The 21387-nt window shown below is 31.7% G+C and overlaps 1 protein-coding gene and 2 long non-coding RNA genes across 3 annotated transcripts; 2 read left to right on the forward strand and 1 right to left on the reverse strand.

Moving 5' to 3' along the window:
* The first annotated feature begins 383 nt into the window (after window positions 1-383).
* Window positions 384-1329, forward strand: LOC112740618 (uncharacterized). Its single transcript, XR_003171256.3, has 2 exons — window positions 384-474; window positions 1023-1329. It is a non-coding gene; the product is annotated as an uncharacterized lncRNA (long non-coding RNA).
* Window positions 1330-6411: 5082 nt separating this feature from the next.
* On the forward strand, window positions 6412-7361 carry LOC112740619 (uncharacterized). The gene is made up of 2 exons (XR_003171257.3): window positions 6412-6521; window positions 7075-7361. It is a non-coding gene; the product is annotated as an uncharacterized lncRNA (long non-coding RNA).
* A 1384-nt stretch (window positions 7362-8745) lies between these two features.
* On the reverse strand, window positions 8746-12863 carry LOC112744060 (uncharacterized). Its single transcript, XM_025793528.2, has 12 exons — window positions 12415-12863; window positions 12214-12342; window positions 12040-12132; window positions 11810-11889; window positions 11613-11726; window positions 10979-11052; window positions 10635-10711; window positions 10244-10327; window positions 10063-10155; window positions 9842-9949; window positions 9677-9748; window positions 8746-9447 (listed from the first exon to the last, which is right to left on the reverse strand). The coding sequence occupies exons 1-12, from the start codon at window positions 12715-12717 to the stop codon at window positions 8998-9000; spliced, it is 1677 nt and encodes a 558-aa protein (XP_025649313.1). The 5' UTR covers window positions 12718-12863; the 3' UTR covers window positions 8746-8997.
* Between the last annotated feature and the right edge of the window lie 8524 nt (window positions 12864-21387).

Here is a 21387-nt window from a genome sequence, read left to right on the forward strand (position 1 = left end):
AAATTTTTTAAAAAAAATATAAGTATTTTTTTGTGTTTAATAAATTAAAAAGACTAAGTATTTATGTTGGTAGTTTTTAAAAAATTATAATGTTTTTGCTTATCAAAATTAAAAAATTACTATAACCTCATATATTATTAATTTTTAAATTTAATTCTTATATTTATATCTATTATAGTACTTATAAATTTTAAAAACTAGTTTATCGAACGTAATTATTATTGTTTGAGTTTATTAAAAGTTAATTTTGAATTTAATTTATCAAATGTTAATATTATAATTTTTAGAAAAAAAATTATCTTTTAAAAACTATTTTTTAAAATTGCTTTTGAAAAATAAAAGTTTCACCAAAACTAAATCTTATTATATATATAGATAGACATGTACAAGTTGTTTCATACTTTCATGTACCTAAGAAGATGAAGGCCTTTACTTATGTTCTGGTTATTCTACTTGTTTTCTCCATTGACATTGGTATGTTTTAGTTATCTAATATACAATATTTAGTTTTTCTTATCTTCTATATGTACTTGTTTTACGAAATAAGATTGTTTGTCTTTTATTTATTTTATTTTTAAAAAAGAATTATTTTTATATTTTACATTGTTAAAATAGTTAAAAAAAATTATGTTTCTTTTCGAAAAAAAAAAAGAAACTCTTTCTTTAAAAACGTAATATTTTACAAATTTTTTTACAAATATACGAAAATTGATGTTTTGAGACGAAAAAGAATTGTCAGGAAAGAGTTTAAAGAATTAAGGCTGTGTTTGTTTATGATTTTCAGAAAAGTAATTTTATAATTTGATTCTTCTCATCCAGTTGAAATTATTTAAAATATGATTTTAATAAGAATCTACTCTCTTTGATCTTCCCCAAACAAAAATAATTGGTTTTCATTTAAATTCTGATTAATTTATAAAATCTATATAAAAATAGGGTGAAAAGTGATTTTTTTTTTCCAATAAAATATCTGGTTTTTTTGTAATAATAAAACACACAATAATTATAGGTTTGTATTGTAGGGAATGAAAGGCTAATGAAAGGAACAGAGTGTGTCTCAAAGAATTGTACAGAGACACTGGCCAATACTGGCAATATAAATCTATGTGGATCATCAAATGGTCACCAGTGTGAAGATTCTTGCAAAAAGTACTATGGATGGAATGCAACTGGATCTTGCAATGATATCAACTGTGTTTGCCAATACTCTTGTTTCAATTTTTAGTCCTATCTTTATAACATTTCCCCTTTCAATAAATGTGTGTTTCAACTTTCAATAGTGGACAATGAATGAAAAGCATAAATGTTATATCAAAATTATGTTTCCAATTTTGTTTACCATCTTTCTCGTTCCTAGTTATTTTTTACTTTATAAGGTTAGAAGAAATGTTATAAGTAGTTCCTAGTTTTCTTGGCTAAGATTTCGTTATTATTTGGTAGCGGAATGATATTTTTTTTGTTAGTATTAAAATTGATTAATAAGAACAAAAAAAGATAAAATGGAATTTATTTATATACTAAAAAAATTAATTTGGATGTATTGACGCCACGGTGTAAAATATTTTACATAGTTTTTCAATTATATGTTCTTTTGAATGACCATTCTACGATCAATGTAAAATATAATTATTTTTACTGATGTAATGTTACATAATTAAATAATATATGCATAAAATTGCTTAACACTATCATGTCAAAATTAAATTTATAAAAAATATATATTTAATATCACATGATCAACTTGATAAGAATATCTACAACAAAAACGTCATTTAGCGGCGGTTCCTGGAGCCGTTTAGCGGCGGTTTTGAACCGCCGCAAAACATTTCGCGGCGGTTTCATGAAACGCCGGAAAATAGGGCGCGGCAAAACGGATAGCGGCGGTTGTAGTCAACCGCTGCGAAATGTGAATGGGTTTTGCGGCGGTTATTATAACCGCCGCTAAATAGCAAATAAAGAAAATAGCACTTGTTTTGCGGCGGTTCTAAACCGCCGCCAAATTTCAGTATTTCGTGTGGATCAACTATGACAAACGAAGAAGGCAGGACTCGAACCTTGAACCTGGAAGAAGGAAAAGCTTTAACAATGTTATGCTGCCACCAAGCCAAATGACTCTTTGATATATAACGCTAATAATTATGTATATCATATGAACATATTTTATTGCCACACAATTTCTTGTTGTATACTTTATATCTTATCATAGTTATTATAGGCACCTTATATATTGGGCAAAATGCACAATTAAACCAAATGGACGACCAAATTACACAAATCTACCAAATTGAAAAACATTACTAGGATATCCCAAAAGTACATTCTTATGTAATTCGAATCAATCCCATTCGAATGAGACAAACCAACACTAATTCGAATTAGTCCTAATCGAATTAGTAGTGATGCTTGTAATTCAAATTTGCCCAATTCGAATTATGCTTGCATGTAATGTTAGGAGAGTTCGAAATAGGGTGATTCAAATTATGCATGATAGGACGTCCTTAGTAATTCAAATCGGTCCATTTCGAATTAATTTTGGACCATAGTAGATCAAATTAATTTATATCTATTTATATATGATCCAAGCATATATAAAGAGTACGTTTAATAATATCCATAATGAATTCAATAAAGAGTACATTCAATAATAAATAAAAAAAATAAAAATTATAAATATTTTTTATAAATTCTTAAAAATCTAACATTTTCTAAAAATATTTATTAAGATTTAGAATTTAGTCTTTAATATTTAAAATTAGTGAAATATTTGCCAAAAACATTATATTTGTTGGTCAGTTAGTATTATTGAATTTATTAACCATGATAATATGCAAATCATTAATTGGTTTTTATTTAAAAATATTTTTATTCTATTTAGTATTTAATTTTGGTAAAATATTAATTAATTTTTAATTTTGTTATTATGAATTCTTATATCTAAGAATACAAGTTAAGATTGTTATTAATAAAAATTTTAAATTTTTTATTTTAATAAATGCTTAACAAATTATTAAAATAAAAAATTTAAAATTTAAAATTATAATTTGGTAAAGATATAAAATTTTTAATTTTTAATGATTTGTAGAAAATATTTTTAATTATTATTTTTAATAATTTATAGAAAATATTTATAATTATTATTTTTAGAAAATGTTTGATTTTTAATAATTTATAAAAAAAATTTTATAATTATTATTATTTTTATTTATTATTGAATGTACTATTTATTATATTCATTATGGGTATTATTAAATGTACTCTTCATTATACTCTTTATACACTTTTGGACCATATATAAATAGATGTAACAATGATTTAAACACATGTATCTTAAGATACTAGTGTTTACTTAACTAGATTATACTCAGATGGTTATTACTAAAGAAAACATTACAATATGTGGTAATACGCATTTTGCGGCGGTTTAAACAAAACCGCCGCAAAATGTAAAACAATAAATCACCCCGCGCACATATAGCGGCGGTTTTTGAGAAGACGCCGTGAAATGCAAACTTTATGGAAATATAGCGGCGGTTTTAAAAAAACCGCGCTAAATGTAGGCCTATTGCAGCCCAACCTCTAACCGCCGCTATATGCGCTGCAATTTGTCTTTTCGCAGCGGTTTCACACAACCGCCGCAAAATAACCGTCGCGATCTTAAGGAATTGTTGTAGTATAAACCTATTTATGGACAAGGTGACAAATTAAAGTATTTTGAAGGGTATTTTACCTGTTAAGAAATTTAGAGAGTCTTTGGTACGTGCTTTAAATATTTCTAATATAAAGAGTTTAAGTATTATTTAAAAGTTATTAGTTTATATTTTTAGAATGTTTAATTTAATTTGATGTATTTTTATTTTTTTATTTAGTTATTAAATTGTACTGTGTGTAAGCTTAGGTTTTTTTTTTTTTAATAAATACCTTTTAAACTAGTCGTCGTATAAAAAGATTAGAAGAGTGTCAAAGCACTTTTTGGTTTCATGATGAAATTATAGTGTAAACAAGTGAGATTGAGTGAATTCATCTCTTGTTATATCGAAAAATTTAGTAGAAGATTGAGTGAATCTTTTAGATTCAATTCTCAAGTTATAGTGTAGACAAATTAAGTTGAAAAGTCCCCTTCTTATTACATAAAAAAATTGAATAACAAATAGAGTGATTTTTTTTATACTCAATTTTAAATTTGTCCCTTTTGTTTTCTATTTTAGTTTCAATTTTATTTTTTCATTCAATTTCAATCAGTCTTTTGTTTTTAGTCCAAAAAAAAAAAATCAGTCTTTTGTTTATCCTTTTTTTTATCGCTTTTGTCAGTAATTTAATAATTCAATGGTATTTGGATTTATGGTTAACATATACATTAATATTTATTACTAAAAATTAAAGAAAAAGAAAAACAATTTATGTGAGATAGTATTAATAGTAGAAAGAGAAAAAAAATACAAGATACTCTCTCTTCCATATTAAGTGTCTCTTTTAATTTTTATTTTGTTGTAAATTAATTTTTTTTTTATTATTTCAAAAAGTCATTAATTAATTAAATTACAGGGATATAGAGAAAAAACTATATGACAACCATATTGTAAATCATGCTTATATACGACCAGATTATTTGTACAATTAACAAATTAATAATTTTTTTTCTAATCTCAAAAGTATTATACTTATGAAAGGAACGTGTATATTATATGATTATGAGAAAAAAAATATTTATATACTATTAAAGTTAGAATACGTGTAATAATATTTTAAATTAATTAATGGTAGGAATGTGTTTATTATATTATTAGAAAAAATATAATATTTTAATTTATCACTAATTATATTAAATATAAATTATATAAATTATACTACAATTACACATAATTATTTGTTATTAGATTAGAAAATTAAATTATTATATATATAATTAATTAATAGTTTTTTTTAACCTTAAAAGTATTATAATTAAATGCAAAGACTCACCTTAAGAGATAAATATGTTAATATCATTATTAGTTTATTTTAGATATTTTTTAGGATTTTATTTTCTAATGTATGATGAGTATGATTTTATTTTGATGTTTTTTATTTTCTCTCTAACTACACATGGGTATTTTGGGAACACACAATTATTAAAAAAAGTATTTTTAATAATATTAAATATTTTTAAATTTTATTTTATATAAAATAATCATTGAATAGAAGTATAAAACATATATTAATTGACTTGTTATAATCAAGATAAATTTTTATAATACATATAAGAATATAAGATATTGAAGGTACAATAATTATTATTATTATTATTATTATTAACTTTTCTATTGTATACTATTGTTTGGTATTTGTATAAATGATAAAAAATATAAAATTATTTTATATACATTAAATATACTTATGATAAATTTTTTTAAAAAACATATTTTAGACATAAATAAAAAAAATTATTTTTCATGCATCGTACACATATATATACACTTGTACTAGAACACATCATGTCGACATGCTAATGCAAAAATGTTATATATTTTATAATAATACGATCATGATAATATTTGGTGATACAATTCTCTAGTTAATAAAAATTATTGTCCTATTTAGATTATTCTTCTTTTTTTGCAATTATTATACGATTGATTTAGCTAAAAATATTTTAGATAAAATCAATCATACAGGAAATTAATTTAGTTGGTCAGTTAGTTCACTCAACTATTTAAATAAGTGTTAGAGTTTAAATTTGATCTTATGTATGCAATAACTCATTAGTCAATGACAAATTTTTAAATGTTACTTATATCTATGATAAATTAGTCTTTGACCTGTCACGTTAAAAGATAATATAAACAATAAAAAAATTATAATAATTTTTTAATTTAACTAACTTATTTTTTAAGAGCATGTTTTAAAAATATATTAATAATAAATTTTTAATATTTTTGATATATTTAATACATTAGAAATACAAAAATATTTGTTTTTTCAATAACTTTTATAAATACTTTTTTATAGTATTTTTAACTTATATCTTAAGATATAAGTTAGCAAAATCCTAATATTTTTTATCGTAAGGATAATTATTTAGTTTGACCTTAATAATGGGGTGCTTGACGAATTTAATTTGTTAAGACTATAAGTCAAAAATAATTAATGATTGTGTGCTATGACCCCCTTTTAAAGCAATATCCTCCTCTTATTCGGTAAAAATTTAATTAATTTAATCAATCATAGTAAAAATAATACTGTACATCTAAATTTTTTTATAAATTAAATTCAATTAAATTAAATAATAAAATTTAAAATAATATTAATTATAACTAATTTTTATTATATTAAATTAATTTAATTATATTTAATTAACAAAAAGATTTAAATGTGTAGTATTATTTTTATAATAAATATACCATTAAACGTATATGATTTTACTATATATAGATAGACATATACAGGTTCTTTCATACTTTCAATTTTCAACTTTCAAGTACATAGTAAGATGAAGGCTTTTACTTATGTTCTGATCAGTCTCCTTGTTTTTTCCATTGGCATAGGTATGTTTCTATCTAATAGACACTGTTTAATTTTTCTTATCTTCTATGTTTTTGTTTCAAGAAATAAATTGTTTGTCGTTTATTTTTTATTTTTAAAAAGGAACAGTTTTACATGTTATATTTTATATTGTTAAAAAGCTAATATTTTATAAATTTTTACAAATATAAAGAAAGTCATTTTTCTTAGACGAAAAAGAATTGCCAAAAAAGAATTAAAAGAATTGAGGCGGTGTTTGTTTATGATTTTCAGAAAAGTAATTTTGCAATCTGATTCTCTTCATGCAGTTAAAATTATTTAAAATTTGATGTTAATAAGAATATAGTCTCTTTGATTCTCCAAACAAAAAAAAATAACTGACTTTTATTTAAATTCTGATTAATTTATAAAATTATAAAAATACGGTAAAAAGTGATTTTTTCAACAAAAAAAAAACAGGTTTTTTTAATAGAAACCAAAAAAAAATTATAAATTTCTATTTGTTTATTTTAGTTTAGATTGCACATCCAACTGTCCAAGTAGTAATTGTTTTATGTGTTTGATGTGTATATGTAGGGAATGAAAGGCTAGTGAAAGTAACAGAGTCGGTCTCAAACCATTGTACACAAACACTCAACAGTGAAATATGTGTAGCAGATCACCAGTGCGACGATATTTGCAAAAACCGTTTTGGAAGGCTAGCAAGTGGGTTTTGCATTAATAGCAAATGTATGTGTCAGTACCCACCTCCATGTCACAATTTGTAGCCCTATGTTTGCAACATTTTCCCTTTGAATAAATGTTTCAATAATGGAAAATCAAAAGCTTAAAATATATAAATAAATGATGTTTCTATGAATCAATTTTATTTACTTTCTTCTCATTTTTCTCGTTCTTAGTTACTTTTAGTTTTATAAGGTTAAAGAATATTATGAGTAATTATTTATACCCCAAATAAAAAGTAACTAAAAAATTAATATCGCTTAGAATTAGAAATGTCAAAGACAACATTTGGGGTGTAATTGAAATTGACGTTCATATATATATATATATACGGAATTTTTTATTTTAATAAATAAATTAATTATAATAATTACTGAAATAAATAATTTAAAAAATATTTATCGAAATAAATACTTCTCTCTTATCTCGTTTATATTGTAAATAAGATTTCGTTTACACTGTAAACGAGATATATATATTTATAAATAATTAAATATGATTTTTTAAAATAATAGAAAATATTAATAATTTAAATTAGACCAAACTCTTAAAAATGAAACGTTTCTTTTTTTGGTGACTAAATGAAACGTTTCAAATAATAGAAAAGATAGACGATTTTAAATAATAAGGAAGATAAACAGTACATTTTAAATAAATAACAGAGAAGATAGATTGTACGTTAACACATTTACTTTGAAAGTACGCAAGTGCATCGTTAAATTACCCACTATTAACATGGATACCTTTCTTTCCATCAAATAGGGATGGAGTCTTATTCATTAATGGAAATATTTAAATTATATTTTAAAATTTTATGTACTTCCATGTAATAAACAAATTTGTATGTACTTTCATACAACAAACGAAACAAAATTTTTTATGTATTCTCATACCACAAATAAAATTTTAAATTTTTATATAAATTATAATAAAAAACTGTCAATGGATAGAAGTAAGTAAATGGAAGGAGAAAAAAATAATCGTGTTAACAGTAGCAATTTACTTTAATTTATTTCAACTAAGAAAAATAAACATATTAATGTGTAATGTGCTTATTTTAAATGGAAGGTCTATCTTCCTATTATTCAAATTGGATTGTTTATCTAAATAAGCGTCCATCTTTCCTATATTATTTGGAACGTTCTATTTTTAAAAATTTAATCTAATTTAAATTATTAATATTTTTTATTAATTTCAAAAATTAAATTTAATTATATATATATATATATATATATATATATATATATATCTCGTTTTGTAAATGAGATATATAAATAAAAATTGAAAAATTACACATCTCATTTACACGGTAAAAAAGATACATACAAAATTATATAAGAAGAATATTTATTTTGATAAATATTTTTTAAATTATTTATTTCAGTAATTATTATAATTTATTTATTTATTAAAATAAAAAATCCTATATATACGTCCAAAAAAATGTGAAAAAATAAAAGAAAACGGAAGTCATATTCATGAAACTAAATGGAGGAAGATTTAACCAAAAAATAAAATAAGAAATAAAAATCAATCACACTTCCACTTCTAAATTTCCATAAACAATAGTATAAAGTATAAACAAAAGCAAATAGTGTGGACAAATATATTACTAGTATATTTAAGAATTGTGTGAGACACACTTAGAAAACCCCACACCAGCAACTGTTATACTGCTTTGAAACCACTCAACAAAATTGCTCAATTTTTATATGGTGTATTAATTTCTACCTAAATCCTACTACCTGGAAGGCGAAAACTTGAAGCTGCTTCTGCCTACCTTGTCTTTTTGGCTTTAGCCAACTTCTTCTTTCTTTTCTTGACAGCCTTGGGGATTTTATTTTTCCGCGCTTCTCTCTTCTCTTCCTTCACCTTCTTCTTGTTCTCTTTTCTAGCCGCTTTCCTGTCTGCAGGTGTCTGTGTATCGCTTTCAGAAGATGAATCCACTCCGGAACCACTTTCATCATTTTCATCCTCGTCGGACTCTGAGTCGCCATCTGCCTTTGCAAGGCCAGATTTATCATCAGAGTTGATATGTGAAACCTCTGTAGGATTTGATTTCACATGCTGCTTGTCATTTTGCGACGAAGGTTGTGATATTGATAATGCATGTTTAAGTCCAGTGATGGTCTGATAGTATAAATCGCCGGTGTCCTTCCCACTTGTTATGCGTTGCACATCCTCCTCGGCATTCTTAACATCATCTAGCGTCTTAGGAATGTAAGTCTGTAACAAAGAATTCAGGAAACTGAAAATGTAAGAAAGAACAAAAGAACACTGTGCTGACCAGACTATAAACACGGTTGATTCAAAGACCAAATCTGAACCCCATTTCAATTATTCAAAATAAAAAGCAAAACAAGTGAAATCAAACTCATATCTATAGATTGACTTAAATATCATACTAATTAAGAAAAAGGATCAAGTAAGAAGCTGACATAACAAATCAGTTTACCTGCATAAATACTGAGTCTGCAATCTCATCCTCTACAGATACATCTCCTCTTGCTGAGATTTTTTGTTGCATCTAGAATTTTTTGAGAAGCATAAAAAAATTATTTCTTAAAGTTGTTCAGAAAATGCAGAGAAATAACTCATAAGAAAACAAAAAGACAAATACCTCTTCCAAATAACCATCCACAGCATCATCAGCAATAGTTGGATCAACAATAAAATCGAACAGTTCTCTTATCGTCATGACAGCCACACCATGCTTTTTAAAGAAGTCCTGCAAATCAACATGACAAAAACTACTTAATCACACCTTTACCTCATTATCCCCATTACAGAGATATAAAAAACAGAACAAGAAATCAATAATTTATTGCTACAAGTGCTTACTGATATATGAATACAATCTTCACGCAAGAAATCAAGGGCATGAGGATGGTCAGGATCAACAGCTTGAGAAACATCAATAATATACAAGTGACCCTAACAAATAGAGAACAACCATATTAGCTATTGACACTTGACAGAGGAATTTAATCAATGAAATGTAAACAGGTGAAGAGGAGATCACCTCAAAATAAAGTATATTATATTCGCTGAGGTCACCATGAACCAATTTGCACTTTTGATACAATGTCCGCATTGCAATAATCATCTGTAAAACAAATCCTCCTATAATTTCAGATTAAAAACTTGGTAGCACAGAAGAGCCTAATGCCCTTAGAATACTAAAAAAAATGTGCGACAGTATTTCCATTAAGGATCCCTAAAATAATACTCAAAACTGTCGACTCACTAAAGTTAAGGTTCAGGGGACCCTGCTTACTATTACTCTATTATTGACATCACATCAAAGCATCTTTAAGGTATAATCTTTAAGAATTGAGAGATCAGCTAAAAGGCCAAGTTCTAAATTATATCATGCAAGCATCACAATAGACTATTGTAGTAATTTGACACACCTCAAGATAGCCTTCACGTAACTTGTCTAAAGATAAGTTTGCATCTTTAAGACGAGGAGCAGCCCAACCAGCCTTTCCTGTGAAAAATGAAAAAAGAAACTGAGAAATTCAATTGAAATTGTACTTATGTTTCTTATGAATGATCAATATTGGGGGCAATTACAATCAATTCCAACTTCGATATATGTGACAAAAATTAGTGAACATCTGCCTCGCTTTCTTTTCTTCCTTTTCTTATACCAGATAATGAACAGCAGATGGACGAAAGCACTGTATCAAATGTGCACAGAATTACATTGATCACAGTATAGATGTTTTGTGAATATGGAGAATAAAAGCAGTACCTATAAATTCCATAACCAAAACATGTAGCCTCAGAAGAAGAGGTGTAGGGCACCTAAGTCCTGCTGCCTTTAGCCTGCAATTCAATTTGGGAAGAGATGAGAGAAGGAAATAATTAAGGTTAGGTATGCATGGATCCAAACTCTCTGATACAGATTTACTGGAAAAATAAAAGAAAAGGTAAAGTAAAACCTTTAAAAAATTGAAGCACATGGGACTGGCCCTCTAAGTCTCTAACACACATAAAGATTTACTAGGTTCATTTCAGTTTATTCCCTATCAGATATACATCGAATCCATAAAAGATCTTTGAACTGTAACAAATGATTATTACTCTAGTACCTGGTTAAGTAACTGCCATAAACCCAAATAATTTTAAACTGTTTTTTTTATTTTGATAGGAAAAACCAGATGAATGTTCGTAGCACTTCATGCATAGCTTAAAGGCAAAAGGATTAATGACAAAAAACCCCGTAAAGAACATCTGACTGAGAAATATGTTTACAGTTTACCTTCTTTTCCAACTATTTTGATTATCTAATTTAATTTTTTACATGAATTTTCATAGCACTTCTTTTAGTAAAGTTCATAACCAACCAACAGGGAAACAAACAAGGGGGAGAAAAGGAAGCAAACCTCATAAGATTCCTCATTTCTTTCTCTGCCCATGTTTTTACCATTTTCCTGGGATTATGCCTGCAGTATCCATTTCTAAAACGGTAGTCTCCTTGCACATATCTATCTCTATCCCTGATATCATTCAGAGAATAAAGTTCAGTTTATATAATTAATAAAAATGCAACTTTGAACGATGTAACACTCATTATACTTACTTAAAAACCAGAATGGATGTTTTGTATACTTTAATTGCAAGTTCTTGACCATCAGATTTGGTTGCATGATAAACATTTGCCTTTAGAACAAAGAAAAAGGAAGAAACGAGCTCAATATGACATGTAACTAATTGTCACAACAGAATAGTCTGAGACATCATCTTGGAACCTAAACCATGATGTTCAGAAACAGGAAAACACAAAATAAAAGTTTCTGGTGCACCACATACTTCCTTTCCAGTTGAAATGCATCCATTGATATCATGAAACACACCTCGGTTAAGCATTTTGAACAAAACCATGCGCGTTCTAGGATCAATTGCCTAGGAAAACCAGAGTTAGTTGCATAGTAATAATTATATTTGGCAAACAGACAAGTTTAAGAGTGATTAGGGTAGTATCACCTGCTCAACAGTGGCGCGGTCTGCCTTATCAGTAGTTTTAGTTTTACCAATGGCCATCTCTCGAACACTACCACGAATTGCCGTACTCACAGAGTTAGACATGCCAACATTCATCCTCCCTTCCCACTCCTGCACCACCAAATCTAAATTTTGAGTCATTAATCCAATTATATATGTGAAAACCTAAATTTTAGGGTTTACCTCTAAGGGAGAGGCACGAATGTGGTGAGTGAACTTCTGGTTGCGGTTGGAGAGAGGCTGGAGGGTGGAGGAGTTGACGGCGGCGTGGTGGTGGCCGCCATGGGCGTTGGGGCGGCGAGAATTGAGAGAGAAGGAAGCGTCGACGACGTCGTCATCGTCCTTGGAGTCAAGCCAGTCAAGGGCGTCACCAATCTCGGAATCCGAAGAAAACGATTCCTCTTCTTCATCATCATCATCATCAACCTCATCTACTACTAATACTTGTTCTTCTGGTTCTCTTTCTTGGTGTCGCTGGTTCTCCATTGAATTGAAGTGAAGTTGTTTGCTTTACAGAACGTTTGGATGGAGCTAACTGTCAAACAGAAAGGAATGCGGCGGGAACAAGGCCTCAGAGGTGAAACCCCATATAAACCTATAAATATCTCTGCCCAAATTAACAAATTAAAATTAAAATTTGAAAATTGAAAATTAAAAATATATATTTAATTATAAAATTTAATTTTGATATATTATGATAGTATGTCATCTAATTACGTAACGTTATGTCAAAAAAATAATTGCATTTATATTTATCATATAAATAATTATTTAAAAAATTAAATATAATTAGACAATTATATAAAATATCTTTACATTGTTAGTGTATTAAAAAAAATAAAAAAGATTATAAAGTAATTATAATAAATTTATTTTAAATCTTTTTTACACATAAAAGAAGTAAATTATTCTCTCTATATTATTGCATAATAAATTTATCTTAAATACTTTTACACATAAAATGGGATAAAAAATTTAATATGCATCCAAATTTAGTATTTCTTATTAAAATGAGTCTATTAGATGAAATATCGGATTTTTTATTTTAATAAAAAATAATTATAATAATTAGTTAAATAAATAATTTAAAAAATATTTACCAAAATAAATACCTCTTTTATCTCGTTTATACGGTAAACGATATAATTTTGTATGTATCTCGTTTACATTGTAAATGAGATATGACACGCCAGCCTGACACGTGTATATCTCGTTTAAAGTGTAAACGAGACGGTAAACGAGATAAGGCATGTCGACGCCTATAAGTATATGTAGTTTACAGCGTGCTTATGGGTTCCAATTTGACCTTATCAACCACTTTCTCCTCTCTATTATCCCTTTCTGACCATATAATCGACTGATACTGCGATGGCGCGCCAGGCGGGGAACGACGGAGACATCAACAGGCTGAACGAGACGTCCTATTATTCCGGGATAGCCGACTTTGAGGTTAGTTTTGTTGTGTTTAATTTTGTGCAATAAGCATATGGAATTTTTTTTGTCTGTGACCATAGTTAAGGTAGTCGCGAAGAATTAGAACATAGTTTGTAGCTTTAGCAATAGGTCTCTAGTAGAAATTTAGAACTCTATTTGCTTGTAGAAGGTTGTTACGACATAATTATTAGTTTGGAACTCTGTTTTACTTGTGCTAGGTTGTTGCTACTTATAACATTCTAGTTAGGTTTTGTTTAGTATGTATTATGTAATTTAGAAAGATGTGTAAGTTAGAAACATAGAAATATGTTTTTAAGTAGAAGTGGATTTAAGTTAGAAAGAAATATTTATTTAACTTTGATGTTTTGTATATCATATTAAATTGATATAATTACAAAACTAATAAAAAAGTGTAAGAATTCAATAAACAAAAATTTTAAAATTATTTTTTTATAAGGCTGAATTTTTTTTTATTCTTCAGAGGTCTCGCCTTCTACTGTCCCGGCGAGTGAGTCATACCCATCCTTCATCCGACGCTATCGTCACATATCTGGCTGAGGCTGGATTCGGCGACACGGTGCCCCTCAGGGATTTCACTTTTGACAATTCCTTGATTTCGACATTCATGGAGCGATGGCGTCTGAAGACGCACCCGTTTTGTCTCTCGGGGGTGAGGTCACTATCACCTTGCAGGACGTGGTGTACCATCTAGGTCTACGCACACACGAAGCCTCAGTTGGAGGTGCCTCCATGATTTCGGTAGGTGGTACCACACGGAGACGTGGGCGTTGGTGGAGCAGCTACTTGGTGTCAAGCCTCCAGTGGCTCCACAGCATGCGGCGCAGAGAAAGGAGTCGTTCACGCTCAAGCTTGTTTGTTTGCGGGATCGTGTCCGCCAGATGCCCCCTCCAGACGATCTGGAGACCCTCCGACATTACGCCAGGTGCTACATTATGTTACTGATCGGAGGATATCTGATGATGGACAAGTCAAAAACTTGGTCCACGTGCGTTGGCTCCCTCTTCTCCGGGACTCTGGGTAGTGCCGGGCGTTGTCTTGGGGATAGGCCGTGCTGACCTGGACGTACCAGTCACTGTGTTCGGCGGCACAGCGGAGCGTCACGGACATTGCCGGCTGTACTCCATTATTGATGTCTTGGATCTACCAGAGATTTTCTCAGTGGTGTCCACCTGATAGAGGGATCTACCAGTATCCCATGGCTGCGAGGTAACAAATGTTTATTTTTGTATTTAGTTAAATTAATTTGTAACTTCTTACAACCTGTTACTTAAGGAACTGTTTATATTCTCTTGGTTGGTGTCAGGTTGGTTGGATTGCAGCAACAGAGCAGGGATCAACATAAGGTCAGGGTCCTACATTGGAGGGTTTCGATCGATCAGTTACGATTTAACGAGGTTAGTTCAATGTTTACCACCACCACATATTCATTTTATTCTTAATGTTATATTATTATGTCCATTACGGTTTTTTCAGTTTGCATGGAGAGTGTACGATGACCCTGCTCTGCAGGCTCTGTGCCCTCCTTGGTTCCTTGAGGAGGAGGAGTGGGGGACATAGTTGTCAGCCGTCCTGCTGGTATGTTTTAACATTGTGCAGTTTCACTAGGTTGATCGGGTGAAGTAGCAGTTCAATGGAGAGCAGCAAGTTCCTGGCACTCTGGTGAACCTTGACAGGTATAAGTGATGTCTTATTTATCATTGCTTATCTGAGTTTAAATGTCAATTATTCCAATTATGACGTGTGTGTCACTACGTGACAGTAGATTATACAACTTCTTGTTTTTCCTGATAGGTTCTTGACGTCCACTGGCCGTGGTGAGGATGTCTGGTGGCCTGATCGACTTGAGGATTGGTACGATGGTTGGCGCAAGCAATTTGATCCCGGTCGTAGGATCTCCATACATCATACATTTGACACCAGGCTGACCCGAGAGTACTATGATTGGTGGCATGGGACTTGCCGTGTTAGGCATCTGTCGGGTCAGGAGGTTTTGGAGGATCCGAGACTCGTGGAGTTGCCCCCAGACGTACAGCCTATTGCTAGCCAGCCTAGGGACAATCTCCACCTTCCTTGAGGCATGCCGGATCAGCGTAGACGTGTGAGGGAGGGCAGGGAGGATACCCGACGACCTGCTAGGAGGGACAAAGGCGCTAGAGAGCGTTGGCCTGGCGAGCCAGTTAGGAGGGAGAAGGTTAGGCCTCGTCGGGTTAGGTTGGATGTAGAGTCTGACGAGGAGGTGGAGTTCGACCGCCAAGAGGATCACGGAGACATCACACCGGACAGAGAGGCTTCACCTCCGGGTCTGCCTCCTTTGCCTCCTCCACCTCCCCCGGCACACACACTGTATCCACCATCCGGTTCTGGAGGGTTGCATCATCGAGCAGTCTGGGACACATCACTGCCAAGTTGGCATGATGCAGGTCAATCCAGCATCCATCAGGAGGAGGAGATGGTTGACGAGATCTTCTTTGATGACACCTTCCAGCTTCACACTGCCGATCCAGCCTCGATGCATCGGATTGCCGAGTCATTCCGGACCGGTAGGGAGCAGGGTATCGGACAGTACCAGCATCCATCCACTCCTGCACAGACCACCTCCTGGATGCCACAGATATGGGGCGAGTCTTCGGCCAGGTAGCCAGTATGTGACCCCGCCCTCCTACGACTATGGTATGTTGCTGACGTCATCATAGCCTCAGGTGACCCCTCCATCAGCTCCACCATCTCACCCTCAGGGTCATTTACATCAGTATGCCACATTTCCACCCTCCAGAGGGCTCCAGCCATACCATATTACCATGCACAACAACCCCAGGATCCTACTTAATATAGTGCACAAAAGTTCTCAAAAGCACAATTAAAGTTGAACTTACCAGTATCTGAGGTTCTGTCGAAGGGCCACACGGAGGCTCCATTGACACCCATCCACAGCTTGACGGCACTGCACATGGTACTTTAATCGGTCCAATTCGATCACCCAGTACTCAGCACTCCTTCGAATATTGTAGTTCTTCATATCCTGTAGCACTGCATCTCGGCATTTAAACCTTTGGCCGACCCGAAACTCTTCCACACCATCTAGGTTGTAATCCTCTTCTCCCGTATCAGAAAACGGAGTCCTCTCATGCATGGCGTCCAGATCCAGACTATGATAGCGACTTAGTGCTGTCGATAGCGCCGGAATTGGGTGAGGTGGAGGCAAGACATGGCGCGCCACAGTTTGGGCGGGCGTCTCGGGTACAAATTCCTCCTTATCGCCCCCTTCGGAAGAATCACTATCGGCACTATCCGCCATGTATTCTTCGTCTGACTCCTCGTCGCCCTCCTCCACCTCGTCAACTGGAATGGCAAGATGAATCGGTGGTGGTGCAAGAGGTCGGTCGTCCTGGACATAGGTCGAGTGTACAGAACCACCACAATCTACATCTCCAACCTCGACAGAAAGCTCCATCACCTGTTCCGCCATGATCCTCCCATGGATGTCGAACATGAGTCGAACATGCTCGTCCCCTAGAAGTCGAAATAGTCGAAACTGGAAAACTCCATTACCATAGGTGCTAGCAACCTATACCCCACCCTTCCGACCTCCCTCGCTTCTGTACCACCGAGGTTGCTCAATATCAAACTCTTCAAGTCCGACAACGTACTTAGACGTTGAGTGCGCAACAATATCGGATTCTCACACTCAAATGTCACCCCGTTGTTGCCATTTCTCATACAATAATTAGGATAAACACACACAACTATGTATACGCTGTTACTAGCCATTGTTGCGTTATTTTTATGAGAAAAACGAGATAGAAAAAGATATAAAATGTGTGTAGAGAATGCCAAAGGTTACACATCCTTTTATAAGTATATCTCGTTTACATTGTAAACGAGATATAGACGTTTCAGGCTGACGTGTCATATCTCGTTTACACTGTAAACGAAATACGTACAAAATTATCTCTTTTACAGTGTAAACGAGATAAGAGATGAGTATTTATTTCGGTAAATATTTTTAAAATTTTTTTCAATAATTATTATAATTATTTTATTATTAAAATAAAAAATCCTGAAATATCTAAGTATGACCCTATCATGTTTTGCCACTTGCTAAAAAAATTGCATGATACCAATTAAGGTTGTGAGAACCGAACCAGTCAAGTAATTTGTTCAATGATTTAATTTACAAAAATGCTATTTGTACACTAAAATCAGTCACTAAAATCAACCATCAATGTATTTGTGTATAAATACATGTGTGGTTTAATTTGTTTTCAATGTGTATTTGTATTCCAGCATGTATTTTATACTAGTGGCTGACTTTTATGGCTAATTTTGGTGTACACGTAGCATAACTCATTTAATTTAAGAGTCTAATTAGAATTAAATTGTGATTGAACCGATTTAATTAAATATACAATAAAATTATTAAAAATTTAATATATAATTTTAAATATTTAAATTTAGTAATTTTTTAATTAATAAAATTTAAAATTTTATAATTTTCATACAATAAATTTTTTATAATTTATTATTAAAAATTCATAAACAACTTTAAACATCAAAACTAAAAAAATCAAAACCTACATAAATGAGAACCACATAATGTTCTACCACCAATAAAAATGTTAAACAAACAAATATTTAACTAAACAAAAGACACTTCTCATAAGAAATCATATTTATTGTTAAGTATTTTAATGTCCCAATCCAAAAGAAATAAAATTCTAGCAATAAAAAAATGCACACTCATAGTTAATCAAATTGAACGGAGTTAATCAAAAATAATAAATTTAACATTAATAAAAATAGTAAATTATACATTTAAGATTCAATAGAGTTAATCAAATTGAACTATTCCCTCCGGCAATTATATTAAACATAATCAACCAAAATGCATAATCTATTTTGGATTTGTTTGGACGCTATTTTTAAAAAAATCATTTTTTAATATTTTTTATAAAATAAAAGTAATTTTATATTTGGATATCCCATGTAAAAAAATTTTATTTATTAATTATAGGACAATTCATTTAAATAAATTGTTTCACTCTCAATATTACGTAAATAGAATGTTTTCAAAACGAATACGTAAATACATTGATTCACGTATCTATATAAACGCTACTGGCAGTAGCAGTTTACAGGTGAACAGAAATTGCTAGTACCAGCCGCGGTTTACGTGCAATCTGAGTTGGTCATAAACCACTGCTGCCAGCAACGGTTTATGTGCGTTGATGTGCGTGCGTAAACCGCTAGAACCTATAGCGGTTTACATTTAGTATGTGTGAATGGGGCTGCCTATATAAACCATGGAGGGGCCAAATGTGGAGAGGTAGAGTGTTATTCACAAATGGAGGGGAGGATAGTTTTGTGGCTCTGGTCTACTGCTCTGGAAAAATTCAAAAGAGCAAAAGGCATGGTGTGAAATTCACAGATAGAGAACCGCTTAGTATTTTTATCCGATCTTCGAGTACATTGGCAGAGATTAAGCTCAGCATATTACGGAAGTTCGGTACCTGTGGGACGAAGTGGGTAAAAAAGTTGTTTTACAAGATTCCCATTGTCGTTGTGTCAACTGGTGTGAGATATGAGACCTTTGTGATAGGGTCGGATGAAGACCTACAGGTCTTGTTTCACTGCTGGCGTAGTTTTTCGGAGGTGAGGATACCTGAGCTGCTTGCGAAGTTGGAAGATGGTGTGGAGAGCTCCGGGGCATCGGCACTGAATCCTCAGTCGACCACAGTCGGTGGTGCCTTGACATCGATGCCTGTGGTAGCAGCGGCAGTTCTGATTCTTGAGCCCGAACATGCTGGGGCTGTTCATGCAAGTGTGCCTCCTGTTGTGCCTGATTTTGAATTTGAGGCCGGACCGGATGGAGTTGAGAATGCGCTGTGTGACGATGATTCGGATGAGGAGCTGGTCGATATTGGTGGAGACAGTGATGATGATATTCCAAGAGGTACACGTACAACCCATGGAGGTTCCAGTTCTGGAACACAAGAGTACCCTCCCCACCTGTCGTCTTTGAACTTGGAAGCTATCGGCCAACACCAGAATGTAGAGGCAACATTCGATGGGCAGGGTATGCATGATGGGACACCTCTGACTGAATTTTAGATTGGCCAATCGTTCCAGAGTAAAGAGGAAGTCGTGCTGAGCGTAAAAGATTACAGCATCCGGCGTGGAGTTGAGTATAGGGTTATGGAGTCAGACAATCTGAAATACCAAGAGAGATGCAAGGAGTTTGGTAACGGGTGCACGTGGTTGATTCGGATAGTCATGCGGAAAAAGAAGAGCACATGGGAAGTTAGGAGGTACAACGGACCACACACGTGTATGGCCACATCGATATCGAGCGACCACAAGCAGCTTGATTATCATGTCATCTGTGCGAGAATCTTTCTATTGGTTAGAGCTAATGCGTTGGTGTCGATTAAGGTGTTGCAAGAGGCAACGGAGGCGACATATGGTTTCAGACCTAGTTATCGGAAGGTGTGGTTGGCGAAGCTGAAGGTAGTAGCGCAGATCTATGGCGATTGGGAGGAATCATATGCGGATCTGTCCTGCTGGATCCTATCCATAAAAAAAAATGTCAAAAATTAAAAGGAAAAATAAACAAAAACATTAAAATAAAATTAACTGGATAACACCAAACTTAATCTCAAAAACTAAAAATAAAATTTATTAGTACTAATGTAAAAAATATATATATATATATATATATATATTATTTTATATTTATTAAATAATAAAAAAAATGAAAGAAAACGAAACAGGGGAGGGGGTTTGCTAACGAAAAAAAGAAAACAAGGAATTTTTTTTTTAATTTTAAAATTTTTTTATTTTTTTCGAAAAATAATAAAACAATATTTACATAAAATTAAAATTAAAACGCCTAATCTAAACAATCAAGCAACTAATAGTTGTTAATCACAGTCAATCTCCGGTAACGGCGCCAAAAACTTGGTGCGGATTTTTACAACCACAAACTAACCGGCAAGTGCACCGGGTTGTACCAAGTAATACCTTACGTGAGTAAGGGTCGATCCCACGAGGATTGATGGATTAAGTAATAATAATTGAGTGACAGGCTTAGTTAGACAAACAGAAAATAGTGTTTGGAAGTTCAAAAGCATTAACAGTAAATTTAGAATATTAAAGATAAGTAGATAAATAAGTTGGGAATAAAATATTGAGAAGGCAGTTAAGGCTTCAGAGTTATCTATTTTTCCAGATTTACTTTTCTTACTAACTATTTTAATTATGTACGATTTAATTTATGGCAAACTATATGTGACTAGACCCTAATTTCTTAGACCTTTCTAGTCTCCTCTAAAATTCATTAACTGCCAATTCCTTGGTCAATTAATTCCAATTAGAAGCTACATGATCAAATTCCAGTTTATATGCCACAAAAACTCTAATTACCAAAAAATAAAAGGATTATATGTCACGTATCTCGTTAAATCTAGATAATTAAAATTTAGGAGAATATGTTTTCAAGCTGTTGTTAAAGTAAAGAGCTTTTTCAAGTTATACAAGAACTCAAATAGAAAGAGAGTCATACGTCCGTTCCACCCAAATTCATAAGATAAAGAGCGAAAATAATTCTTAAATTGTAAATTCATACATGAATTAAAATAGATAAAGCAATAAAATCAATCCATACAAATAGACAGAGCTCCTAACCTTAACAATGGAGGATTAGTT

This window comes from Arachis hypogaea, chromosome 14 (assembly GCF_003086295.3).
Source record: "Arachis hypogaea cultivar Tifrunner chromosome 14, arahy.Tifrunner.gnm2.J5K5, whole genome shotgun sequence".
Taxonomy (NCBI): Eukaryota; Viridiplantae; Streptophyta; class Magnoliopsida; order Fabales; family Fabaceae; genus Arachis; species Arachis hypogaea.